Source organism: Scardinius erythrophthalmus (assembly GCF_964197995.2).
Source record: "Scardinius erythrophthalmus genome assembly, chromosome: 1".
In the NCBI taxonomy this organism is placed as follows: Eukaryota; Metazoa; Chordata; class Actinopteri; order Cypriniformes; family Leuciscidae; genus Scardinius; species Scardinius erythrophthalmus.
In genome coordinates, this window is record NC_138221.1 from 45,709,422 (window position 1) to 45,723,833 (window position 14,412).

The 14,412-nt window shown below is 38.0% G+C and overlaps 1 protein-coding gene across 1 annotated transcript; it reads left to right on the forward strand.

Annotated features, from left to right (window-relative positions):
- Positions 1-774: 774 nt before the first annotated feature.
- Positions 775-14,157, forward strand: limd2 (LIM domain containing 2). The gene is made up of 4 exons (XM_081347899.1): positions 775-1,044; positions 10,120-10,164; positions 10,590-10,726; positions 11,225-14,157. The coding sequence occupies exons 1-4, from the start codon at positions 1,042-1,044 to the stop codon at positions 11,382-11,384; spliced, it is 345 nt and encodes a 114-aa protein (XP_081204025.1). The 5' UTR covers positions 775-1,041; the 3' UTR covers positions 11,385-14,157.
- Positions 14,158-14,412: the final 255 nt, after the last annotated feature.

The following is a 14,412-nucleotide window of genomic DNA, read 5'->3' on the forward strand; positions in this document are numbered from 1 at the left end:
TGAATTGCTACTAGTATTTTTTTTCCAGAAAATGCAAATAGTGTTTCTTACATCCCAACTGAAATGCTGGTATATTCCCACGAGGTGGCGGATGCTTATTTCCGAATGAAAATAAATTAAAAATAAATTACTTGATAAAATAAATACAATTATTTTTAATTAAATGTCGTCATCATTTTTTTTTTTTACTTTAATTTTTTTTTTTTAGTATTATTTTTGTTATAGTTTACCCACAACAAGACACTCACACTTGAATAGCGACACTTTTGAAGAGTTGCTGCTGTGAACATTAGCCTAGTAAATAACTGGATCTGTTCTCAATATTATTGTATGACTTCAGAAGACTTGGAACGTTGAATGATTGTTTGGTGTCTTCTTGACATTTAAAGATTCAGAGTCCCTGCCATGAACTGTTACCAAAAAAAAAAAAAAAAGTCATATAAGTTAGGTTTGGAATGACAAAGCAAAAAGTTTCATTTTTAGCTTAACTAAAAATGCGTTGTAGAGTAGAGACCGTCAGTCCAAGCTAAATCAGTTTTGTCTACATTACGATGGCTTCAACGAATTAGCCCTGTTAAATTCTCTTGCTTACCTCATAGGCAAGTGTAAGGGAAATAAACAAAGACGAGAAATTCGGAATCCAGGTCACGTTAATATGGTTATTTCGTGCAAAAGTACCCGTAGCAAAATACCGAAATTCTGAGGTTGGAGGAGAGCGCGCGGACGCGGCACGAGCGGCGTCCAATGGCGTGCGACATCCTGCTGAATAAAAAAAGGCGTGATGAGGAGGAGAAAAAACGTCCGTTAAAAAGAGCGAGGTGGGGGGAAAGCACGTCAAGCTCTGCTCTCTAGCTAGACGGCTCGGGCGATCAGAGGATCTCGTGCTGGTACATTTCATTTAGCTCAGCCGGAGAAGAAGAACATCATTTTAGACCAGCAGAGTAAAGCGAATGAGATTTCAACCGACTCTTGCACAGTGAGCGGACCAGACAGCAGATCTCTTGTCTCCATTCTCTTGAGCAGGCTGATAAGGAAACACAGATGGTGAGTTTCCCCGCTTTGATTCAGCAACAGCAGCCAGCGAGTGAACCCAGCGACCCCCTCGTCGTCTATTGTGGTGATGCAGTACGCTAGCTAGGGCGCTATCAAGAGCTAACTGTGGGATACTGGGCTGAAACTTAATGGTGGTGCAGTGATCCATCAAATCAGATGGTTTAACGTTAACTTACTTATTGCAGAGATGTAACGTTATTTATGTGAGCGTTTAGACTGGAAACAGAAGATGAATACTAATCAGACCTTGTTGTGTAGTGGGGGTCTAGGTTTGAGCCTCTGAGGGTCCTAAGCTGTCATGTGTCTTCCTGGAGATGCGTGTATGAATTAAAACCGAGAACGCATAGCAAAGCCATGTTTTGACACCTGGTTTTCGTCGACCCATTTTAGTTCACGGAAAGGTGGACTTGTTCTTCCGTACTGAAGCAAACAAAAGCGTACAGGGTTTGTTTGATTTTGTAAACATAAATTCATTGTACTTATCTCAGTGTCATTGTGCATTTGTGCCCTTATGCTTGAATACATAAAATTACGTAGCCCAGCCTCTCCTTGTTTAATGCATCCTTTCTCCTGTCTGTCCACATTTATTAATTTGGCAGACACGTTTATACAAAGTGGTTTGCAACGCATTCATGCTTCACATTTTGTCTGTCTTGTCTCATTATGTGACATTTGAACGCTGTAAATTGAACGTTGACATTCAATGCTCTCTTCCCACGTTGACCATAAACCGGTTGTCTACTTTCAAATCCCAACAAGCTTCCTTTTTATTATTGTATCGTGGAAAAAAGCAACTAGGAGTAAGCAAAGATTTAATGTGGAAATTTTATGTAAATGTTTTTACATGCACACCAGTGAATTTCAGCCTAATGTTGTCATGGCAACATATTTGTTTAACTAATAAACTAGTGAGAGAAAACACAAAATGCTTATTTGTGAGAGAAAATGTAGATTATTAAACTTCCATTTTGCAAAACACGGCCCACTTCAATTCTGCATATTTCAAAGTAACAAACAGTGATACAAAGAGTGAAATGCCCCTGTTTTATACTATATCAGCACTGAATCAAATTTGATGGACAGAACTGTTATGATTTTATGATTTTATAACTATAATGATTTTTTTTAGCGATTAAACTCTAACCAATACAACTTAAATGTAGGGTTGGGTATCGTTTGGGTTTCTTTCGATACCGGTGGCAAATCGATAGGTTACTTTTACAACAGTAACGTTACCGGTGGTGCCTGAACTGATACTTAAAAAAATAAAAAAATTGAATATATTAAAATTGTAGATTAAATATATAAATATAAGTTAGTCTAAATACCAAACACAACAAATGTAGGCTACATAACAAATTCACAATAAAACCTAAGCCACCTAACCCAAATACAATAATTTAACACTAAATAACACTACAGTACTAATAACAGCAAGTAGTATTCGGTATGCTACAAACCAGCTTTAAATTGCAGCAACTCTTTTCACATTTTTTGCCTTCTCTGGCCAAATATGACACCTCTCCTGACTTCTTGCATGTCCTGCACAAGGTGAGCGTTATTTTAGAACAAATCACCTTAAATGCCGTAGCACAAAACCCCTCATGAACGCTCATCAGGATCATCTGAAGGCTGGATTTTCAAAAGTAGGCTGTTCGCGGCTCTATTCTTGCAGTAAACTTGCACAACGTTCTTGAATGAATCATGTATTAGCTTAGATGAATGCCGGTCTGTTATTGTATGGGCATTTTCACACTAAATTATGCGTAACAAAACAAACAGCGATAAGTTTGGTTGCGTTACATGTCAGTCAGTCCATGGCTGATATTTTTATTCATAAATACATGTAAGTTAATGTGTTTTGTCATTTAAGAAACCTTTATAATGATCATGATTCATGTTAGTTGATCTATAACGCACAATGGGTGCCATTTTAGTACGCACTGCAGTTCAGAGAATTGTATCTGTCAGATTTAGGCCTACAACACGTCAATTCATCCACTTCTCCCGAAATTAATTAAAAGTAAGTGGCTGGTGAAGTGTGAGAAGAACAGAGTAAATTTTATAGTTACCAACACATTGTGTATCTAAACACGTCATCAATTTACAATTGAAAGGATTGTTATTGCCGCTTCCAGACATCAGTGTGTATTTTACAAACTATAAAAATAAACCTCATGTGGTTGAAAACACTGAATAGTTGTGATATAGCCTAATATGACAGCGCTGAATGCAAATTTGAATTTAGAAGTTGATGATCACGCGATCTGAACGGTCTAATCACACCGGTGTGAACGATTGTACGTGTCAAAGGGCTAACTAGTGATCACATGCGGTGATGATGCTTCTTGCGTCCATTTCGGAGAACCAGAGGGCAAATATTTCAACAGACAGCGGAGGCATTTAAGTGGCACCGAAATGTGGCACCAAAATGAAGCACCGAAATCTGCGTTATGATTCGGTCCCGTTACCGATAGGTAACGGGACCAAATGTATCTTTGTATCTTTAGTCTTTTAAATCTTTAGTCTTTGTATCTTTAGTCTTTTAAAGCTTCCTTTCTGCTTTTGGACTGTTCTGTGCGGTCATTAGTGATAGTGGCACTTTGTTTTGGTGATTGGGGATCATCTGGCAGTGGATTGTCTGATCAAACATATGTACATTCTCAGTTAAATTGGCTCCATTGGGTATTCAGCAACGTAAGGAAAATGGTTTTAGCTAATGATGTGCTCGAGAGATTGCGAATGCTCAAACAAATGGTACCAATACACACACATGTAACCGCTTTCAGAGTCCAATTTATTCCAGAAGCATGTGTTGCTTTTTAACGATGTCTTCTTTCATTAGAGGTGTCAATCTCTGCTGTGCGCAGAAGTTAAGAGCAGATGGCAGAAACACTCGGGGTTTTCAGATGAAACTAAGCCCTGAAGATTGTGTACACACAGATTATTCATGTGGAGATGAGATGACAGCCTGCGGCATCAACTGTCCAGTTATCAGAAACGAGCGTGCTGGAGGCATGTCGTTCCAGGTGTTTCAACAGAAGTTAAAAGGTTTTTGTGTGAGACGTCCCAGGAAAACATTGATATCTGAATTTCTTTCTAAGTTCTCATTCATAGGAAGGAATATCAGATAAAAATGGAATCATGAGCATCTAGGTATGTTTGTTCATTCAAGTCTACTCTCAAATTTTCAGTGTTCTCTTGTACAGAAAACACTGTGCATCAGCGATGTACCTGCTCCAGCTGAACGTCTCACACTGAGGTTCTAGTCCATGGACTACTCTTAGTCTCTTGACTATTCTTAGAGCTCGATACTAATGAAATTATGCCAACAAGGACTTTGGGACAGCCTCTGCAGAGTGATAATGGAAACCCTTTTTTCCTTTGCAAAAAACGTGACCTTATATGGAGAAAGAGAAGAAATTAGGCTTGCTCCATAGGCTTAAATAGAACTTTCCACTGAGTGACTAGCTGTAGCGCCGCAGTTGATGCAGTTGTTATCTGTAGTGTCCCAGCGGTATATGTTTTTGACTTTAGCATTTTTGTAAGCTCTATATTAGTACATGCATGTATTTGTGGTATAATGCACTTTATCACATTAATGCTGGTGTTTATGAGAATCAAGTGACACTATGTGTGTTTGGTCTGTTGACACCTTGCATGTAAAGAGAATAGGTTTGCCATCTCTACATGTTTGTCAAATTCCATGGAAAGGAGCAATGTCTCTTGGCAATTCTGTCTGTATGTTTTATTACTTCTGAATTGCAAAATGCACTCCCTTTCTTGTGATAAGATCATGGTATGGTAGATGCTGACTGCTGTGTTTTGTGAAGTACCACAAAGTGCCTAGATCAAGTTTCGTACTCCGTCTGAACATGTTTGAAAAGCTTCAAAAAAGGGATGTGTCTTGGCAGTACTGTTTAAGATCCTCTGGTTTTCTTCTCATTTTGATGTATAAACAAAGCGTTTTGCGACGCGTTGCAAACATACCTGAGCCTACGGAAAATGGGATGGTTCTTTGGAAAACATCATTATTTTTGCAGTTGTGTTCATGGCGCCACTTCGGCTTTAACAGGTGAAATCTTACACCATGCACTTTCTCTTGGTCAAAGGTGTACTCTGGAGTCAAATGAAACAGTAGACTGTTCCTCTTCTACCCTTCCCACATGCATTCTCTTTAAAACGTTCAGTACAGGCATTTTTTTTTTTTTTTTTTTTTTTTCTGCCTCAACACATTTAAAGTTTCACATCCGTGTGCAGACTCCAGTCACAGTGTCAGCTTCTGTCAGTGGCTCAACACATTGGTGAAGACTTTCACATTCTTCTTTAGAAGTGTTTGAGCCAAAGCATTTTCTCATGTACAACTACTTTCACATAATCTCTCCCTCTTCCATTCTGACCCAGAGTTTCTGCTCTCAGTAAGCTCTGGTTTATAAAAATGAGCACTACAGTGGTTAGAGAAGCAGTTAAAGCCCAGGAAATAGTTCTAACGATGATAAGCCAAACTCAAGGCCAGTCATGCATCTAGATAGAAGAGTAATTGCCGACCAAAGTATTTACGTCCTTTCTGTTCTGTATCTCATTTGAGTTGTCTCTGTTCAGAAAATGACTTGCTGATTGGAACCAGTGGAAAAAGACTAACCCTAATGTGTCATTTGGTAAATTAATGTATCTGTGTTGGTGCCCAAAGGCTCATTTTGTTTTTCTAGTTACATGGATATCAAACATAACTTGACGTTTGCAAAAATGGGCCCTCTAGCATCTTTCAGTACATTGAATCTCATTCATGGAGCCCAGCCAAACTCCCTCGGGGCTGCTGCATGAAACTCATATCTGTGTTGCCAGGAATTTTGACAATAGAGTTTTGTCTTCTAAATCTGACTCATTGCTCTTGTTCTTTTAGAATTATTAGCTTGGCAGAATGTGGCAAATGGGACGTCACATCAGCCAAACCATTCACTCCATGTCTATGTGGCCTTGTCAGGCTCAGATGAGCACAAGTGGTCGCCCAAAACAGATTGCCATTTACACCTATTATTAATTGTAGTCTAACATGCATGTCACTGCATGTTGATCAGGCATGCCAAAGATATTCTGTTGGAATTTGCAGGTGCGCTACAAATGTAGTGTGTTCTGTGCATTCCAGGTTGCATCTGAAAGTTTGAATGATCACATGATGCATTAGACACAAGGTGAACAGGGCTTGGATGATGGTGACCGCAAGATGGTTGTTGGCTCCTCAGTCCACTGAACTCCTGCTTATTCCCCTGGCTGTCTGGACCCATGGGGAGCAGCTGATGGGATTTTGTCCAGCTAATGAGATTAAAAGTGTCTGCAGTCTAGTACCAGAGAGGAAGAGTAATGGAGAGTGAATGTTGAGTGTACACAGTGTGTGGCTGTGGGAGAGAGTAAAATACTGACCTTTGGCAAGGGCAGGGCATCACAAATCATATTGGTGTGTCAGTGTTTGAGGGGGAGCAATGGGTTCAAATATGTACACACACTGCCCTGGGTCATAGTATGGCCTGCAGCCCCTCTTGTTGGCTGGCTGTAATTTTAAATTTGGTTTGGTATTTAGCTTGTTCTGTCTTGTGCACAGCACGTTCTCTGCCCCACTTTGTTTTGCTCAGAACATTCAGATCTGAAACTAACAAGGGTTTTCTGTCATTGTCTCTAATGTCTCTGATCACAAAAGTTTTTAATTGCCAATTTAATTGTCAATTATCTTTAATATTAAACAATTAAAAGTTACATTTAAAAATTGTTTATTTTTAAATGTTGTAATGGTCACATATCTTTATTTATTTATATATATATATATATAATATATATATATATATATATATATATATATATATATATAATAGAATATATAATAGAATATATATTTATATATAGGCTACTTTTTGACGTTTAAAATTTTGAAAATATTTGAAAATCAGAACCTTTTCTTTGAAAATCTTTTCTTTGAAAATCAGAACCTTATCATTTTCACTTTCGTCTGTGGTAAAATCATAAATGCACTGTACTATGCACTACTCTTATTTTAGATGCATTTTTAAAATTAGTGGAGGGCTTGAAAAAGTTTTTTGAGTCTGAGCAGGGCCTGAAATGTGATATTGTTAGATTTCACACTATAATCATCTCTTTATACCTAGGCTAATGGCCTGATTGCATTTCTTTTCTTGTAAATGACATTTACACACAAGGTAGTGTTTTTGAAACAAGGCTGACCATTTTTTTCCTTTTTGTGTCATTGTGAAACCCAGAGGAGCTGGTAGTGTGAACTGTAGTGATCTTCAGGGTCTTAGACTGCATATGGCATACATACAGCACTAAGGCTAGACTTGGTGTGCCGGTCAGCTGATGGCTGATTTTGGAGGGTCTCTAAGGAGGGTGGATTGGACCACATCATCGTAAAGTGCTTCTGAGCAGAGCACAGCACAGGAAGAAGATGTGTTATCACTCCTTCCTGCCACAGTGCAGACGGTTGGGCAGCAGTGCTATCTGCTTGTGTGCGTGTGCGTGTGTGTGTGGTGAGAAAGCATGTTTTCTCCATCCTATGTACAAATAAGGCAAAAAGGGACAGATGGCTCTGGCTGAGATAGTGCCCTACTCCACTGGTTTGTGTGCAAGTATTAACACACTCACACATCTCTAATCCTGTTTTTTGCCACCATTTAAACTGTGACTGATCGGAGCATCTTTGTTTTGGGTTCAATAGTTTGTGGCATTTAGTTTTGCATTTCTGCTAACCAGCAGAACTTTTTTAGGTTCCCTTGTGTATTTGTTTAGTTTCCTTCACCCACTCACTGCTACTGCTCTATTTATTTTCTAACTTGACTTCTTTTAAATGTAAATGGTGTTTTTGATATTTGTGTGCATTTAGCGTGAATATTTAAATAAGTGTGGCAATGGCTCTGAAACAAACATGTTACACAAACACTCTGAAACAGGAAGTGGGTTGAGGGATGTCTTGCGCTTAGGGTGTGTTGTGACTTTTCAGATAAAGTGTAATCATGTTGGCTTCTCGTTTTACATTTGCAGATAGTAATTGTAATTTCTTTATTGACAGTGCACAATACACTTTACAAGTCATTGCTGGCATACATTGCACTTTCTTTTGCAACACATGCTTTGAAAGGTCTCAACACAAATGCAGAACCCAATATTACAGTTTCCTAAGTTGAAAAATAATTGTATGATTTTTCATTGTATTAATCTTTTTTCCTGTGTGTGTGTGTGTGTGTGTGTGTGTGTGTGTGTGTGTGTGTGTGAAATATTTTAAAAATAAAATCCTAAAAATACTATCTCTCATAAAACATTTGGCCTATGCACTTCTTTTGGCAGCTTAATGGGAGTAATATATTGACAAACTTCACTATTCGATTATATATTGATTAATTTGGATGCATATCAGGTACAGTATGGCAAAGTTTGTTAAAGGGAAAAAAAATATTGCTTTAAACCTATACAGGGAGTCAGTTGGTACGACATTACTATAGTCAATAGAATAGAATATAACTTTGTAATTACACAATTATGCTTCTACTCCAGAAGATTTTGAAATAAACATTTAAATGGTGATTGTTATAATTTGACCGACATATTCAGACATTTAAATATTGAAGAACCTAACGTGTTTATGGTCACTGAATGGCTTTTCAGAAGTAAATGTAAATATTACGTGACATTGTTTACTGGGGTGGGACAAAATCGGTCTTATTTTTAAAGTAAAAGCTGGCATGGTCATTTTTAGCTTGTCACATCCAGTTGTTTTAGCTGTTCAAAAACACATTTATTGTGCTCGATTGTTGCACACTTGTATTTGAATCACAAACGCACTGGTTTTAGCGCAAAATAGTTTTACCATTTACTGCACTTTGTAATTCTTCTAGTTATTTACCTATTGTGGCTAGTGTACCAGAAGTCTCACACATTCACAGGAAATAGCTTACTTCTGCATTGAAATTGATGTGGATAATGATTTGGAAATGAGGAAATGATTAATGAAAAGATGAAATGATTGAAGCGCATTTGTCGGCGTATGATACTGTTGACTTTCTTGTCTGATTCTGTTTTTTTTTAATGAAATATTATCATGTTGAGGAGTGGTTGTAATCTCATTTCAGGGCTTTTGTGTGTGAGCGAAATGCCTCTCGATAATGGCTATAATTTGTGAAAAGTGGTGTTATTGAATGTCTGATGTGATATAATGGTCATCACTGATACTTGCACTGCTTTGCTGTGCTGAGCAAATGAACTGTCTGTGAGCTATACCAGCAGATCTGTGTGCGATTCAAGCTCTAGGTTTATTCGAAAGAGACAAGTATAGATGCCGTAGTGGAGGTGGAGAACTGTTCTTGGCTTTCTGACAGACCTGAGCTGTTACATAAAAACCTGTCAGTTCAGCATTTTATCAAGCAGAAGATTCTTAGAGCGCATTGGTTTAACTTTTTACAGACTCTCTGTTGGTGTTTTGTTACCGCTTCAATGCCGTTCAGGTGTTGCGCAAAGCCTGACCCTATCATTAGCATTTTTTTTCTGAAATCTATCATAAACGCTTGGTTCTTAAATTCCCATTCTCCTGTGTGCGTGATCTGATGGCCTGTACAGATTGGCAGCTGTTTTGATCTTAAGCGCTACAGAATATGTGGTGCAGAGTTGACCGTGGGACATTGGGCTTGTGTTATGTAATGTCATATTATAGCTTTAGACTGGCTGAAACTGAAAGTGTGTGTGTGTGCACAGGGTCTTTATTTCACGGGGCGATTGAGTTAGAAACGCTCACCAGGCTTAGTCTTCGTTGATCCCTCTTCGTGCATATTTGTGTGTGTCTGTGTGTGTGTGTGGGTACACCGACAAAAGGTTCTTATAAAAGCATGCGACCAGATGGAGGGATGTAAGAGGGACTGGACATTTTTGGAGTTACGTCAGGTTAGAAGGACAGCAGTGATGGTGGATGGATGATCTGTGGTACTATTCACACTAAAATAGTGTTGCCATGGGTAACCTGTCTTAGGAACACACGCTTATTTTTCTTTCTTTCTTTTTCTTTTTTTCCAGGACAACAGGAACACGTCTGATGACAAGCCCGTTCAACGTTCTAAGGTACAACACTTTGTTCACATCCTTGTTTGTTCTCCATCTGTTTCTAGACTTTATATTGTACAGTGAATCTCTCTCTCTCTCTCTCTCTCTCTCTCTCTCTCTCTCTCTCTCTCTCTCTCTCTCTCTCTCTCTCTCTCTCTCTCTCTCTCTCTCTCTCTCTCTCTCTCTCTCTCTCTCTCTCTCTCTCTCTCTCTCTCTCTCTCTCTCTCTCTCTCTCTCTCTCTCTCTCTCTCTCTCTCTCTCTCTCTCTCTCTCTCTCTCTCTCTCTCTCTCTCTCTCTCTCTCTGTATGAGCCATGCACTATATCTCAAGTCTATATTCTGAAGTCATGTGATGAATTTTGATCTGTTCCTTGCTAATTCATTTGAGTGAACTATTGTTTTAAATGACTGAAAACAAACGGCAGTGCCTTTGTTTCCTACTAGTCTTTCAGTTTCAAGACACAGAAGGAGACCTGTGCATCATGTGAGAAGACAGTGTATCCGATGGAGAGATTGGTGGCCAACAACCTCATCTTCCACGCCACATGCTTCTGCTGCAAGCACTGCAACACCAAACTCAGGTTAGACACTTCCTCACCTGCACAGACTAAGAAAGACCGCAAGCAGGAGCAGTTCAACATGTGCTGTAAAGTAAACTGAAAGGAGTGTTCTCTCCTGTGCTCACCAAGGCTGCATTTATTTAATCCAAAATGCAGTGAAACATTTTTGTGAAATATTATTGCAATTGATTGATAATGGCTGTTTTCTATTTGAATATATTTTAAAATGTACTTTATTCCTGTGAATGTCAATGTCCCATGATCCTTCAGTATCATTCTAATATGAAGATTTCCTGCTTTTAGGATTCTTTGATGAATAGAAACTTCAAAAGAACAGCATTTATTTGAAATGGACATCTTTTGTAATAATGCTAACATCCTTGCTAAATAAGTGTTAATTTCTTCAATTCTTACTGACCCCATTTTTTGTATGTATGCTTTGATGAATAGAAACTTCATTTTTTTGTATGTATGCTTGCATGTATATGCATGTAATCTCTTGGTTTCTCTGCTCTGTAGTCTGGGAACCTATGCAGCACTGCAGGGGGAGTTTTACTGCAAGCCACACTTCCAGCAGCTCTTCAAGAGTAAAGGGAACTACGACGAGGGCTTCGGACGCAAGCAGCATAAGGAGCTCTGGGCCTCCAAGGATGCAGAGAGCATCACCAAGTCGGCATAATCCTCAGTGATTTCCAAAACTCACCTCTCCCTCCACTGGCCAATGATGATGACCCTTTATTTACTCTGCCCACATCTTTGACACACAATAAATACACACATGCATACACACTTAGACACTCTTGAGCCAGGCTCTTCATGACTTACCCCCTCGTTCAATTTTTATTTAGTTTTCATTTTAATTTAGCTTTAGCAAATGTCATTTTGTGCCCATTTCTTTTTGTGTAGTGTTGTGGAGTTAAGTTAGTTAGTTGATTGTGACCAAAATGTTTGTATCCCTATAGGTGGGATGAATCACTTGTTAGCAACATTACAATCCTGTGTGGCAGTACTAGTATTGTTGGTTTTCTGTAGTAAGAATTGTTTCAAGATGGTTTCGATTATACACTCAGGTAATGATTCTGGGGTGTTGCATCAAAAATTTTCAGCAATCTTTTATGTTCGTAGTCGACTTAAGTGCTTTTTTTTTTATGATTGATATTTGTCCCTCTAGTTACAGCAAGCTGTACTGTTTTCAGACTATATGGCCTAACAATGTTCCTTACAATGGGAAAACTGTCTTGTTTTTTTTGCTTTGTTGGCACAGTATATTTTATGTGTGAATCTACAGGGTACACTGTACTGTAAAGAACTCACTTGAGTTTACATCCCCCTCATTCCTTTTCTTTATCCTACCTTTTCTAAATGTTATCTTCTTTTGACATTAAGAATTAGTAGTACTTTACAGATCCTGTAAGACGGGCCTCTGCGAACTCATCAAATAATATCATTATTATTATTCTTAAGCATGGATATCCTTATTCAATGTAATTATAAACATTATAAAAGTATTTGAGATTATATTCCCTTTGCTTAAGATTGACCATTTTCAGTTAATTTTATAAATTGAGATCTAGACTTTGCACAGTCTTACGTCGCCTCTCTTTTTTGGCGGCCTCTAGTGTTTTGGATGCTTTTCCTTAAATGTTAGTTGTTCTTTTAGAAACTCAATGCTGTCTAGTGGTATCCATACTCATATCAACCATAGATAAGCCGCTTATATCATATTTTAGTGTTTTTCTGCATACTGCACATTTTTAGTAAACTTTTATTTTATTTTATTGTTGCTCAGTGATTTCTTGCAGAGGCATTTGTACATAAGTACCACTAAGCAGAGTGAATGTACTGTGATGCACTGTACTGTACTTATGCCTTGCTGCATGGGACCAAGCTTGTATGACAAATTAAGATATTCACAGGGAACTAGGTCTCAGAGGAAATGACATTTATGATGCTTCGCACCATTGCCTTTCCCCCCTTCCACCACTTCCTGTCATCACATAGTTGTTAACTTTTTCCTGTAGGCTTCTCTGTGACGTGGTTTGGTGGGACTTTGAGTACATGCGTAAACGTGTGGCTCCTAAGTATTGCTCAGGAATATAGATGGGTCACAATGATCCAAAAGCGTCACCCCTAGTGTTCATTGTTAAAAGCTGTTGTTCAGTTGAACGCTGTTCACTAAATCATTTTTACACAGTTGGGGTTTGAGCAGGAATGGGAGTGATATAGATCTAAATGAAGACTTCCATCCCAGGTTTTATATGCACATGTCAGCGTGAAACTGCAAGTTTGCATCTTGTGTATTGTCACTGTGGCCATAAGCTGTGACCTCTCCTGTGGTTCATGTATTTGTGTACAAATATCATTGATGCCGTCATGTAGTTTCTTTTAATGAACGAAATGCCTCTGTGTTTTAATACTTTTGCTTTTTGGTTTTATAGTGTAACAAACAGTAAAGCTATTCGGATGTCTGTATGTGTTAAATGCCAAAAGGAAGTGGTCTTTAGATAGATTTGCCCTTAGTTTTAGTCCATGATAGTGGCTTGTTGTGTTTGCGAGTGTCTTGTCTGCCTTCCAGTGCAATGGCCTTTTGTCTGTACGTTTGACACGCTCCGTTTAGACTTGCTAAGCCATTGAAAATCATCCAAATATTTTCAACAACTTGAATGCCACAAAAGTCCCTGTGTATTTATATATTTTAAGGTTACTGTGAAATTGAAATGCATTGCGAGGTTTAGAGGAATTATTGAAAGCTCTGGGCATGAACGGAAATAATATTTTCATATTAAGCCTTATAATTTCAGTTTGTTTCAAATCCTTCACATTAAGAACACATTTTCTTTTCCTTTTTGAGTTTATTTCCCCAAAATCTTCAGCTTTTTAAAAATCTCACTCTTCACTAAATGTTACACCAAATGTAAATGATTTGGACTTCTTTTCTGTCATTTTCTTTTCTGTCCAAATGTGATTTTATTTTTGGAACAAACTTTCCACAGGCACAAATCACTGTGTTTACCCCAATTGTTAGGTATGATTGCACACAGTGCGCCATGGTACAAATGACACAATATCCTGCAAACACTCACTGTCTTTTATAAAATACAGAACAAACAGGAAAAGGTACACTCTTCTTTGCTCTTTTCTGATGGATTTGTAGTTATTGAAATGTGTGAGTGTGTCTTTGTAAGTGTATTGATAGTTAAGGTTGCAAAAGATTATTTTTTAAATGCATGCATTGAGTGAGAGCAGATAAATGTACGCAAAGTGTATTACTCTATATCTAAAACTTGATCAGTGGAACAAGGTGGCCTTAAAGCAGAGGGAGGTCTTGGCTCTTTACTTGTTTCTTTTGTCCCCATCAGGTTTATTTTCATCTTGGTACTTTTATCAGCCCTGCAGTTCAACTGCTACAACAATTTTTAATAAAATGTGATTCTTCTTTCTTTCATTTCCCACAGACTTGTCTTGTCCTTTTCTCCTCCTTTTTATTTCTCATTTTTGTACACGCTTTTGTACACACAAATAAATAAAAGATATGCTGGTGTTGATCAACCCTTAGTTTGGATGTTTTACTATAGTAAAGCTCACATTAAAGTGCGTGATCTGAGTCTCATTTTTATTTATAAAAGAAAGAAAAAAATGTCTATGCATCTTTATGAATAAAAGCATGATTGTGTTTAATACTTTTAAAACGATATATTAAAAAGTTA